General features: G+C 40.4%; 1 protein-coding gene across 2 annotated transcripts in view; it reads left to right on the top strand.

The window, feature by feature from the left end:
* Nucleotides 1-11,428: 11,428 nt before the first annotated feature.
* rock2a (rho-associated, coiled-coil containing protein kinase 2a) overlaps nt 11,429-12,934 on the top strand; it is a 239,694-nt gene continuing 238,188 nt past the window's right edge. The window contains exon 1 of one of the 2 annotated variants that reach the window (XM_041187906.1): nt 11,429-11,782. In XM_041187906.1, coding sequence (XP_041043840.1) covers nt 11,690-11,782 — 93 coding nt within the window. In that variant the 5' untranslated portion in view covers nt 11,429-11,689. The remainder of the gene's footprint in view (nt 11,783-12,934) is intronic. The other variant, XM_041187907.1, reaches the window with a different exon arrangement.

Genomic DNA, 12,934 nt, shown 5'->3' with positions numbered 1-12,934 from the left:
ACTATTTTAGAGAGGACAGCTATAGTTTCTGTACACATGAAGAAATTTTAAAAAGGAATGCAAACTGGGAGATGCTACAAATGTCACTTGCTCCAAGCTGAAAAATATCTGCTGCAAATAAATTCAGGATCAAGGTCTCCTTCACAACCACTGGCAGCACAGAACTCTGTGCTTTGCCCAGCTCTGAGGTAGCAGGTCTGGTTGCAGAAAGCTGCAGAGCACACAAACACACGCACACAAACATGAACACACATACACACTCACGTACACTACTGCTTCTGGTTTAGTTAGAGCTGGAATCAGTGCCTGCTCATGAATACCTTGGATTTTTTAGATTGCAGAACCTTTTCTCCTTTGCCCATTTGCCCTTTGAATGCCAGAATAAGGAGTTATGTGCCTCTTAACTGCCATGTATCCAAGCCACATGTTCTGACATGTTAACCACCTCAAAAGTCACCGATGGCTGCAAGATTCCTCAGCAATATTTGGTTTCATTGGGCTCACTCTTCTTGTGGACAGAAACTAAAGCTGCCCCCTGGAACTGTGGGTCTCCATGCCCTAAATAGAATCCTATTCCACAGGCTCGGTCAGGCAGCTGCAAAGCAAGTTGGTAGCTCGCACTAGTAATTTCAAAATCAATGCTGTTTTTTTCCCTTACCACCTGGAGCAAATTTTAACAATTTAGCATGAATATTGCCTTTCCTGTTAGCTGGGTGACACAACATGGAATCCACTTCTTTGCTGTGAACTGATTCACTAAAGTATGGGAAATTTCATTGCTTTTCCAACTTCCATGCAGATGGGCTTTTAGTAGTCTGTTGCAACAGATACCTACTCAGTATCACACTGGCTCCCATGATCACACTGTGTGCTGTTAAGTTCATCCTATCATATAGCCACACAGACTCAGTTGACAATATAGTTCTTGTGGTTGAGAGCCTTAACTGAAACACTCTCACCACAGAGGTCATCATCCAGTTCAACTTGGCAGTCCTCGTAAATTGCAACCAAAAACACGTAAGTGCTACTCTTTGGATATAGAAGGGAGCTAACCACTGGTGTGATGTTTGTCAATAATGTGAAACAATTCAATTGGCCTGCAAAGAAAGTGGCAAGCTATTCACAAGTACATAATGAATTGCTAAGCTACTCTGAACGCCACACTGATGTCACATTTTGTGGACTGTGGGAAAGAGGGAAAGATCTTCACTGCCTTGCGGATTTTCACTAACTTTGATGCTGAAAATTTCAATCATCCATAAATAGCAAGGAATAGTCAGAAAAATGCTCTGTAAGGCCAACCAGGATGTTCTACAATCTTGAGGCACTTTGGTACTCAGTAGCCTAGGATTTCTGAAGAAAATACATGGGTCAATGTTCAGACTCATTCAAGAGCATCTGTATTCAAGCTCACCCAAATTTCTGCTGCTTGTATTGTATCCTGCATCAAGTTCTGCACATCCATGATCTTAGGCTCAACGAGTTTCATTGGCTACCAAACCGTCAGTGCCTCAAATTTAAAATTCTTGCCCATATCTTTAATTTTGTACATTATCTTCCCCCCTCCTTCCCTCTGTAACCTCCACAAGGTCCAGAGCCTTTTCTGAACTTTTGCTGCTTGTGTATTCTCCTTCACTTTGTCCCATCATCAGTGGCCACACTTCAGCTGCATAGGTCATATTCTCTGGGATTCCTTCATTAAACCCCTCCACCTCTGTCACCTCCATAAAACACACTTTTTTAAACAAACCTTTGCTCATCCCTCCAAATCTAACTTTCTTTGGTTCAACATTGATTTTCCTCACCTCTATATGAAGCTTCTTGAGATGTTTGTCCTTATTAAAGGTGCAATACAAATGGAAGTTTTTGTTTCCTTTGTGCAGACATTTTACTGAGTAGACCTGAACATCAGCTGTGGATATGTCTTGATCAATGACCACTGCAGATCACCAAGGCCAGTTTGTATCTAGGCCATTCACCTTCTTTGCTACCATGGTGAAATGGTAATAGTCATTGAGCATTCCACATATTTTTTTTAGGGCAAGGACATTAATCCATCCCTGCAGAAAACTTAATTCCCAAGTTTCTTACCATTCAGTGGTTAGTGGACCAGGTACTGAAATAGAAGCCAAATCTTTAAGATGAATTCTTACTGTTTCAAGGGGAGAATACTGAAAGAAAGATGTTGGTCAATCTGTTGCCAAGGTGCACACATGACTAAAAGCCTTAAGAACCACATGAGTTTCCCACACCCATTCCATTGCAGATCTTAGTCAAACTTTCTGGGGTTCCAATACTGAACAATGACAACAGTAATAGAATTCATTCCTATAACTAAGTGCCATGAAAATATAATAATATTTTCATGATTTATTGTTAAGGTAGGTTAATAGTAGGGTTTGGATAGTTTCTCTCTGTGTATGTGTGTCGGAGGGATTTAATTGAATTGGGGACAGCTGGTCTGGAGGCTTTGAGTCACCAACAAGAAGCTAGGTTTGAAATGCTAAATACATAAAAATGGCTGAAGTTTTAGAAAGTGAGATGTGCGGAAAATTTGCATTTATAGATAAGTTAGGGTAGTTTGAATTTCATAGAGGTGGCAGGATGCTACACCTGGCTAGAGAAAGCTAAGCCTAACAGTGTGTTTGAATTTTCCCAAAGGTTACTAATAAAATTAATACTATGAAAGATTTATATTATGAGAAAGGTCAAGTTACAAAAACATGTCGGAACAATGGAATTTGCATTAAAAAGGGAGAAACATGTATAAAGGAGATGAGGCTACGTGTCAGAGGAGAAAGCATTCTAAGATCTAACGCAATTGTGAAAAGCCTCCAGCCTCTGTGCATCAAGTTGCTGTCTGCAGGAGCTGAAGCTGAGAAAACTTACTTTGAATTCTCAGGGTATTGTGTTGTTTTGCCTGGGTCTGTTTAAATCTATTTGTTTTTACTGTTGCCTTAATGGGGGTGTAACTGTAAGCCAGATTAATTAGGGGGTTTAGGAGTTATTATAGTAGTAATTTGTAGACCTACGTATATGCTTGAAATGTTTTCCCTTGTTAATAAATGTTTAATTTAGTTTTCTAAAAACCTCTGATGTCATGGTAGTTTTATTATTTCTGAATTCAGTGCACGCATCTCGAATTAAAATACAAATTGCTAAACAGTTATGACCACGTGATCAAGTTTCCCTCGTGGCTTTGATTGGCCTGGCACACGTAATCTGCCATGTCATAACACTGATTCTCTCAAGGACATGAACATGAGATACCTTGGCCACAGAATTGAATTGCATAGTGCCATTCTTAGCAGAGTTAGGAAGGTCTAACTTGCTTATCCAGGGGAGGCAGCACTGTAGGTTGCTACCAACATGGCCCCTGTAGCATCCTTCAATGATATGGGTGCATGAAACAGTAACTGGCAGATGTAATGCCAAGATTGTAGATTTGGACAATGCATGTCTTGGCAGCATCGTGTTCTCTGTAAAAGAAAATCTGAACAGCAAGATGGACCATGAAATCTCGTTATTTATAGAGTCAGGCAGCCTGATTGCAGGTGAATTAAATATTTGGAACTTTTTCCATGGGAAGTGTCTCAAAGTACTCTGAAGTCTTTTTGGAGATGTTTTGGTGCATTTGCCAGAGAGTGTTGTCACACCCTCACATTGATGGTAGAGGAATAGTGACTTGTCCACACAAATGTGTTGTTACACTTAACTAATGGGTGTGGATGGTAATGCAAAGTGAACAGATATAGACAGCTGCTATAAACAAAATGATCCAAATAATCAGATTAGCAATATCTTATGGAAATTATCAAACAGAAAATAAACTACGGACAGTATTATGCAACGCACTACTTTCTGCAAACAATCTTTATGTAGCTAATTAATCAATAGACTTGAGATGGTTAAGTAAAGGTGATATAACCAACAAAACAATAGCAAGAAAATAGATTTTTCTTAAGATTTTTGAATAATGTTTTTCATTATTTTAAAAGAAAAAGAAAACCATATATTTATACAGTATAGTACTTTTCATGACTACTGGATGTCTCAAAGCGCTTTACAGCCAACAAAGTACTTATGAAGTGTAGTCACTGTTCTAATGTAAGAAATGTAGTAGCCAATTTTGTGCACAGCAAGCCTTCACAAAGAGCAATGTGATAACAACTAGATAATTTGTTTTTGTTTGTTTAAGGGATAAATATTAGACAGGACATCAAAGAATAACTCTCTACTGTTATTCAGAATTGTCAGGTGTTGAAGAAGCATTGGAGAGTTCCCCTAGCCAGATGCTAGTGGAAGGACCCCAAGAAATCTCGTACCTTGGAGAGTAGCAGAAACACTGAACAGAGTCAAAGTGAATTCCAGGGAGCTGTGGCACACCTTGATTCGGTCCCAGGAGAAGTAAATGAACATTCAAGATTCTATAAAATATAGGGAACACGTGGGTGAAAATAAAACCAGAATGGCAAGCGTCCTCTTGAGATATTCCAATTTAAAGTATAAGTGTTTACGAAATATAGTGTTAATTCAGTAAAACTTACATACGAGCATAAGAATAAGAAGCAGGAGTAGGCTATTCAGCCCCTTGAGCCTGCTCTGTCATTTAATAATATGGCTGATCTAATAGTAGCCTCAAATCTGCATCCCACATACCCACAATAACCTATTACCCTCTTGCTTACCAAGAATCTATCCACTTCTGCCTTAAAAATTTTCAAAGACTCTACTTCCACTGCCTTTTCAAGAAGCGAGTTCCAAAGGCTCACGACAACTCAGAGAAAAAATTTCACTTCATCTCTGTTTTAAACGGGCAGCCCTTATTTTTAAACAGTGACCTCTAGTTCTAGATTCTCCCATAAGAGGAAACATCCTCTCCATATCCATCCTGTCACGACCTCTCAGGATCTTATATGTTTCAATCAAATTGACCTTTACTCTTTGAAACTCCAGCGGATACAAGCCTAGCCTGTCCAACCCTTCCTCATAAGACAAACCACCCATTCCAGGTATTAGTCTGGTAAACCTTCTCTGAACTGCTTTCAATGCTTTTACATCCTTTCTTAAATAAGGTGACCAATACTGTACATAGTACTCCAGATGTGGTCTTATTAGTGCCCTTTAGAACTGAAGCATAACCTCCCTACTTTTGTATTCAATTCCCCTCACAATAAATGATAACATTCTATTAGCTTTCCTAATCACTTGCCGCACCTGCATACTAGCCTTTTGCGATTCATGCACTAAGACACCCAGATCCCTCTGCCCCTCAGAGCCCAGCAAATTCTCACCATTTAGTTAATATGCTTCTCTTTTATTCTTCTTGCCAAAATGGACTATTTCACATTTCCCTACATCATACTTCATTTGCCAGATACTTGCCCACTCACCTATCTATTTGTAGTCCCCTTATGTCCTCTTCACAACTTACTTTCCTAAATATCTTTCAGCAAATTTGGCAACTGCTCCATCCTTCACTTCATCCCAGTAATTTATAAAACTTGTAAACAGTTGAGGTCCCAGGACTAATCTCTGTGGCAGACCACTCATTACATCTTACCAACTTGAAAAAGACTCATTTATGCCCACTCTCTGCTTCATGTTAGACAGCCAATCTTCTATCCATGCTAATATGTTACCCCCATATCATGTGCTTTTATTTTCCGCAATAACCTTTGGCACTTTATCAAATGCTTATAGGAAATCTAGGTATAGTGCATCCACCTGTTCCCCTTTATCCATAGCACATGTTACTTTCTCAAAGAACTCCAATAAGTTGGTTAAACATGATTTTCCTTTCACAAAACCATGTTGACTCTGCTTGATTACCTTGAACTCATCCAAGTGCCTTGCCATAGCTTCTTTAATAATAGCTTTTAACATTTTCCATATGACAGATGTTAAGCTAAATGGCCTGTAGTTTCCCGCTTTCTGTCTTCCTTCCCTTTTTGAATAACGGAGTTACATTTGCTATCTTCCAATCTAATGGGACCTTCCCCGAATCTAAGGAGTTTCAGAAAATTAAAACCAATGCATCAACTATCTCACTAGCCACTTCTTTTTAGACCCGAGGATGAAGTCCATCAGGACCTGGGCACTTGTCAGCCCACATCTCCAACAATTTACTCAGTACCACTTCTCTGGTGATTGCAATTTTCATGAGTTCCTCCTTATATTCCATTTCCTGATTTATAGCTGCTTCTGGGATGTTACTGGTATCATCTATAGTGAAGGCTGAAGCAAAATACCTGCACAATTCATCTGCCATTTCCTTGTTTTCCATTATTAACTCTCCAGACTAATTTTCTATGGGACTAACTCTCACTTTGTTAATTCATTTCTTTTTGAAAGGATTTATAGAAACTCTTACTATCTATTTTTAAATTTATGGCTAGCTTTCTCTCGTACTCTAATTTTGCCCTCCTTATTAATCTTTTTGTCATCCTTAGCTGTTCCTTATGTTCTGTCCAATCTTCTGGCCTTCCACCTATCTTGCACAATTATATACTTTTTCTTTAAGTCTGATACTATCATTAACCTTCCTAGTTAACCACGGATAGTGTGTCCATCCCTTGGACTTTTTCCTTACTCGTTGGGATGTATCTATTCTGTGTATTCTGAAATATCCCCTTAAATACTGGCCAATGTATCTCTATTGACATATTCCTTAACCTAATTTGCCAATTCACTTTAGCCAGCTCTGCTTTCATGCCCTCATAATTGCCCTTGTTTAAGCTTAAAAACATAGTCTTGGATCCACTCCTCTCTCCCTCAAACTGAATCTAAAATTTAATCATATTATGGTCGCTGCTACCTCAGGACACCTTCACTATGAGGTCATTAATTAATCCCACCTTGTTGCACAATATAAGGTCTAGCATAACCTGACCTTTGGTTGGCTCCAGAACATGCTGTTCCAAGAAACTATCCCGGAATCATTCTATGAACTCTTCATCTAGGCTACCTTTGCCCATCTGACTTTTCCAGTCTATATGCAGATTAAAATCTCCCATGATTATCACCATGCCTTTCTGACAAGCTCCCATTATTTCTTCCTTTCTGCTCCGTCCTACCATGTGGTTACTATTAGGGGGCCTGCATGACTCTCACAAGTGACTTCTTGCCTTTACCAGTTCTCATCTCTAAACCATTTCCACATCCTGGTTTCCTGAATTAGGGCATCCCTCTATTGTGCTAATGCCATCATTAACTAACAGAACTACCCCTCCATCTTTTCCTCACTTCCTGTCCTTCCTAAATATCCTATACCTGTTTTGTGCATTCAGATCCAGAGCCTTTAGTTTGATCCTTTTATTATTTTTATAACTTCTAGTCTGTTCTGTTGATTTACAATTATATTTGTACTCTATCTCTTCCTGTCATGGTCTGTTTTTCATTTCTTGTAATAATACCTTTTTCTCTTGCCTTGTCTCTACTCTTTGATTTACCACATCTTCCTAAATTTGCTCCCTTGCCCCCACTAGTTTAAAACTCTGTCTACTTCCCTAGTTATGCAGCTCGCAGGAACACCGGTCCCAGCATGATTCAGCTGTAGACCATCCCAATGGTACAGATCCCACTTTCTCCAGTATTGGTGCCAGCGCCCCATGACCCAGAACCCATGTCGCCCACCAGGCTTTGAGCCATGCATTCAGCTCCCTAATCTGATTTGTCCTATGCCAATTTGCATGTGGCTCAGGTAGTAATCCAGAGATTATCACCTTTAAGGTTCTGCTTCTTAATTTGGTGCCAAGCTCCTCATACTGACTATGCTGAATCTCCTTCTTTGTCCTGCCAATGTCCTTGGTACCAACATGGACCATGACGACTGGGTCATCCCCCTCCCACTGTAAGTTCCTCTCCAGCCCTGAGCAGATGTCCTGAACTTTAGCACCGGGCAGGCAACACAGCCGTCTGGACTCATGCTCTTTGCTACAAAGAACGGTGTCAATCTCTCTGACTATACTGTCCCCTACTACCACTACATTCCCTGTAACTCCCCCTGCTTGAATGGCTTCCTGTACCACGGTGCCATGGCCAGTTAGTTCATCCACTTTGCAGTCCCCACTCTCATCCAAGCAAGCTGAAAAAACCTCAAACCTGTTGGACAATTGCAAGGGCCAAGGCTCTTGCACTCCTGCCCTCTTGGTCCTCTTACCTTCCTCACCTGGAGTCACACCCTCCTGTCCCTGACCAGTGACCAAATGAGAATACTTTATCCCAAGGGATGTGACCGCCTCCTAGAATGAAGTATCTGGGTAACATTCCCCCTCCCTGATATGCCACAGTGTCTGCAGCTCGGCCTCCAGCTCAATAACTCAGAGCCAAATTTCCTGCAGCCACAAACTCTGACTGCAGGTCTGTTTGCCCTGGATCACACTGGTATCCAGAAGCTCCCATATCCTGCAATCACAGCACTTCACCTGCCCTGTGATCTTCACTATGTGTTAATTAATTAATAATTGTTAAGTAACTATAATTAATAAAGCCTACGCCTCCGAATAGATTTTGGCACTGCCAGTGAACTTTACAATATGAATAAAACAGTACAGTGCTTACAATACTGATGAAACTAATAATACCAGTTACTAGTTTACCTGCTCCTTCTGCTACACCAAAGTGGAAATCAAATACTAGAGGCTGAAAAGAGCACAGGAAAAAAGCACTTCCTCCCCGCCCTTCACCAAACTCCCCACTCAGCACATGCTACTTCTTGCAGTGTACCTTACCTAAAACACCTCTTCCAACTAAGCACCTAATTCCCACTTTGAACCAAATTCCCAAATATACTCACTCGGGTACTGTCTCACTCAGGCTAAAGTATCCCCTCACTGACCGTGTGCCTCTTACCGACTGTGCACTTTAAAAGTCCCTTTCTTATATAAAGCTGTGATGAGTCACTCTCTTGCTTATTTTGTTTAACTCTTGTACAGTAAAAGTTTTATTTCAAAACGTGAAATCTTGCCACAATTCTTTCAGTTAGTAACTAGGAGTTCAAATTTCTTTTCAAAAGGTACTGGTCACCATGAGATCATAACAGCCTGGAGTGGGACTTGAACCAGCAGCCTTGTGACTGAAAAGGCCACCAAATGAGCCACAGTAATAAAAATTGAGGCAGTAAAACTTATAACTACATAATTAATATATATTTTGAGTATAGTTTCAGAAGGGTTTTATGCAAATAGTATTGCACATAATCTCTTAAACAGTTAACAGGTTCCTTGGTTAATTATAAATATATCCAGGGGTCTTAAAGCAAAACTTAATAAAAACAAACGTTAAATATACTTTTTAAGTAGAACGTCTTTCTTTTATTGTTTCTTCTAAACTTTTCGCATAGATTTTACAACAGTTGTTATCTCATGCGTGTTTTATGTGGTGTGACACAGCATAATTAAAGAACATAGAGGAAATAGAAAAAAAACAGGATGAGACAACAAAACGGACAAAAGGGATGAAGAAGTCTGCGGCCTGTTTTGGTCGCCTTTTCCTTTAATCGTCGTTTCCTTCTAAAGATGACTTACAAAGTACCTGAAAAAATGGCTGATAACGCACACCTTAGAAAAATCATGCTGGAAAAAAGATCTGATGTCACCCTGGTAAAACGTAAGCTTAAGTTGTCACAAGGTTCCTCCTATTAGTACTAAATATAGTCATACCGTATAAAGCGAAACATAATCACAGTTTGATTTAACCAAACTATAGTTAGCTTTCCTTTTATTCATTAACGCTATATTTAGCACTTAGGCAATTTTGTTGCAAGCAACCATGAGTGGAAAGAGGCACTGTACTATACCTACTTTAACTCAGCGTTTATTAGCTGTGTGACGAAGGAAGCAACAATTCACCCGACTTCATTCTTCGGTGTTTACTCCCCAAGGAAGTTAGGTTATGATTTCGTTTCTAAAACTCAGCTGGTCGACAGTTGGCAGTTATTTTTCTCTTTTTTAATAATATGTTCTTCGAAAGGTAAATATTTTCTCTAATTAGGAAATTGAAGACAAAAAAAGGTCAGGATTATTTCTACATGATGACGATGGCTTCGAAAAAAGCTTACACTGAATGTTAACTTTTAATGAAGTACCCAGGTCGAGTTTAGTTTTATATTGCGCCCTTATTTTTTTTTTTGGGGGGGGGGGGGGGGGGTGAAAAGTCCCCGGAATTATTACATTGACAAATCAGCAAGCAAAACAAAACCAAAGGGGAAGAACACTACCAATGCGGCGAGAGCCCCATCTCTTTGTTTTAACAATTATGATTAGACACTGAAAAATAGAATCTGCCTCGTAAATTACAAGCTTGCTTAAAAATAGATTTATAGTCACACGTTGTTTGTTTTCTTTTCTCTAAAGCTTATGATTTCCCACAGAGATTAGTTTTAAACTTCAAAGTAAAATCATTACGACTTTTGAGCTGACCTCAGTACTACCATGTCAGGATTTAGGAATGCGATACACTACAGCGTTAAAGACTCAAAAACAGAGATTGAAATCACTCCTCCCAGATATATTTAATTGGTATCTGTAATTATCCGCAAGGAATAAATGCTGATACACAGTTGTAAAGACATTCCGATATAAGGAAAAAATAGACGAGATTAAAATAAATCAGTTCAATAGATGCTCAATTTTTGGTCCCTACTTGTGTATTATTTTCCAACTTAAAATATAATCATGCAATTTTTTTTTTAAAAAAGAGCACAATAGGAAAATCCAAAAAGTTAGGGCGCGAATTGGTAATAATACGAAACAAACAAAAGCAAAACAGCAGAATGATTCATGACCAATTAATTCCCTCTTCAGGTCTTATGGACAACCTACTTGCATGACTTCATAATTTAATTGCGGCTGCATTTGTCACATAGAAATGAAATGACAGATTGTTTGTGACTGCCAATGAAGGGGTTGTAGCAAACACAAGGTCGCTTGTGTTCTCATTGAAGGGACTGCGCTCGAAAAGTTCACCTGTCCTTTTTGTCCCGATGCCAACCAAGCATTCCAGCTTTACCTATATTTCAGTTTCAGCATTCGGGCTCATTGCGTTGTCAGCTTAGATTTATTTTTTCAAAAAGGCGCCTGTATTAAAGATGGCCGCCCTCGATTCCGCACGACATTGAAGGCTGCCAGGCAAGGCGGGATCGCGCCTTCACTTCATTCCGCGCGCCCCGAGACAGTGGATAGAGAGAGGACAGCGCACGGGCATCCAATCCCAGTTTGGGGTCTGTGACGCGCGTTGATTCTCAAGCGCCGCCCATCCTCCCGTCAGCCTCCGCGTGCCGAATTCCGATGACGTTCAAGAACGCCTGTGCGGTTGTTTTTGTCATCGGCTCCGGAGTAATTGCCTCGCGGCTTCTGATTCAAATCGACTCGGCGGCCGTTAGCCTCGCGCCGGGGGAGGGGGCCGGGACCAGCAGCAAGAGGAGGAGGCGGCGGGGAACGGGGGAGGGGCCGGGCTGGGCCGGGGCCGCCCGCTTAGCTTATGTCTCTGGCAAAGCTTCCCGTTTGCCTCTCTCTTCCCGAAGGCAGCTGTTGTAGGCCCAGGCTGCCGGGGCCTCTGAGGAGACGGCGGTAGTGGGAAGGGGAGGAGCGGACGGGAGGGGAGGTGTGAGCCCGGCTTCCCCGGGTCCCTCCTCGCTCAGAGGAAGCTATTCAATCAGAATCGGGGAACGATTACATTCACCTTCGAGATGTCGTCGGCAGATGACCTAAAGACTCGGCTGAAAAAGCTCGAAACAATGATCAGAGACCCGAAGTCTCCGGTAAACGCGGAATGTTTGTTGGTGAGTCCAAAGATGAGAAATGTTTCTCTTTCCTTACAGAACTTTTCTCTGCCTTCATTCTCCCCTCTCCACTTGCGGCGCAGCCAGACAGTGTCTCGGTCTCCAAACACAGGGCGTGTTTAGAGCTTTAAGAACAGCAGCAAGTTTAGTGCTTTTTGTTATATTGGCGCATACCAGATATGAATGTGAAATCGCGCAATTTTCTGATGTTCAGGACATGATGGGGAGGATTTATAGACAGGACTGGATAAACTTCATGATTTGAATGCTAGACGTATCTTGACAACGAATTCGCGAAGAATACGAAGCATCTAGTGTCTTTGCAATAAACGTTCAGATTATTGATCTGTTAATTGAAGTGGTTAAGCTTTTTTTTTGTTGCATTGTGTCCAGTCGCGTCGCCTTTTCCATATAAGCGATTGCTTTTTTTGACCAGCTGATGATAGCAAGTTTGGGTCGGCATCATACAGTTGAATAATGAATCTGTCATGCACAGTTGGTTTCGTTTTGTTGAATTGAAAAATCAGAACAGTGCAATGAGATCACTTCTTGTTTTCTTTTTGAAGCATGCAATTCATACTTCGGCAAATTCTCGTGTTTCCTGAAATCAGAAAGAAGAATGGTAGGTGACGGTACTTGCATTTATAGAGTGACTTTCACGACCACCGGTTTTCTGAAAGTGCTTTACAGCCAATGCAGTATTTCGGAAGTGTAGTCACTGTTGTAATGTAGGAAACGGATTGTAGGAAATGTTATGTTAATTTTATTAGCTGGCATTTTTATAAAATTCATTAGGAGATAGAGGAGAAGTGAGCAATTTAAAAAGAAAAATTGACCTCATGAATTTTAACTTGGCAATGTCAATCACTAATCCACGTTAATTGTGTTATAGGACTGCGTCTAAAGGCAGCAAAATATAGATGGGTTCAGGTGATGTAATTTGAAGAACAAAGCTTAAGCAGTTTGTTATTCAATCTTAAGTTTTTTTATATGTTTCTTTAGATCATTATTGTTACATCATTTAAATAGTTCTGTCTAATCGTATGAAAGTTATGTTGATACGTGTCTTTTGTTACTTTTTGGTGGTGGGTTGGGTCTTGACAGATGCAAGCCTGCCATGGGAATGGAAATGCAGCGATTGTGTTTAAATTT

The sequence above is a fragment of the Carcharodon carcharias genome, chromosome 5, assembly GCF_017639515.1.
Source record: "Carcharodon carcharias isolate sCarCar2 chromosome 5, sCarCar2.pri, whole genome shotgun sequence".
NCBI classification, from domain to species: Eukaryota; Metazoa; Chordata; class Chondrichthyes; order Lamniformes; family Lamnidae; genus Carcharodon; species Carcharodon carcharias.
Note: the sequence above shows the minus strand (reverse complement) of the source record. Positions and strands in the feature narration are given on the sequence as shown.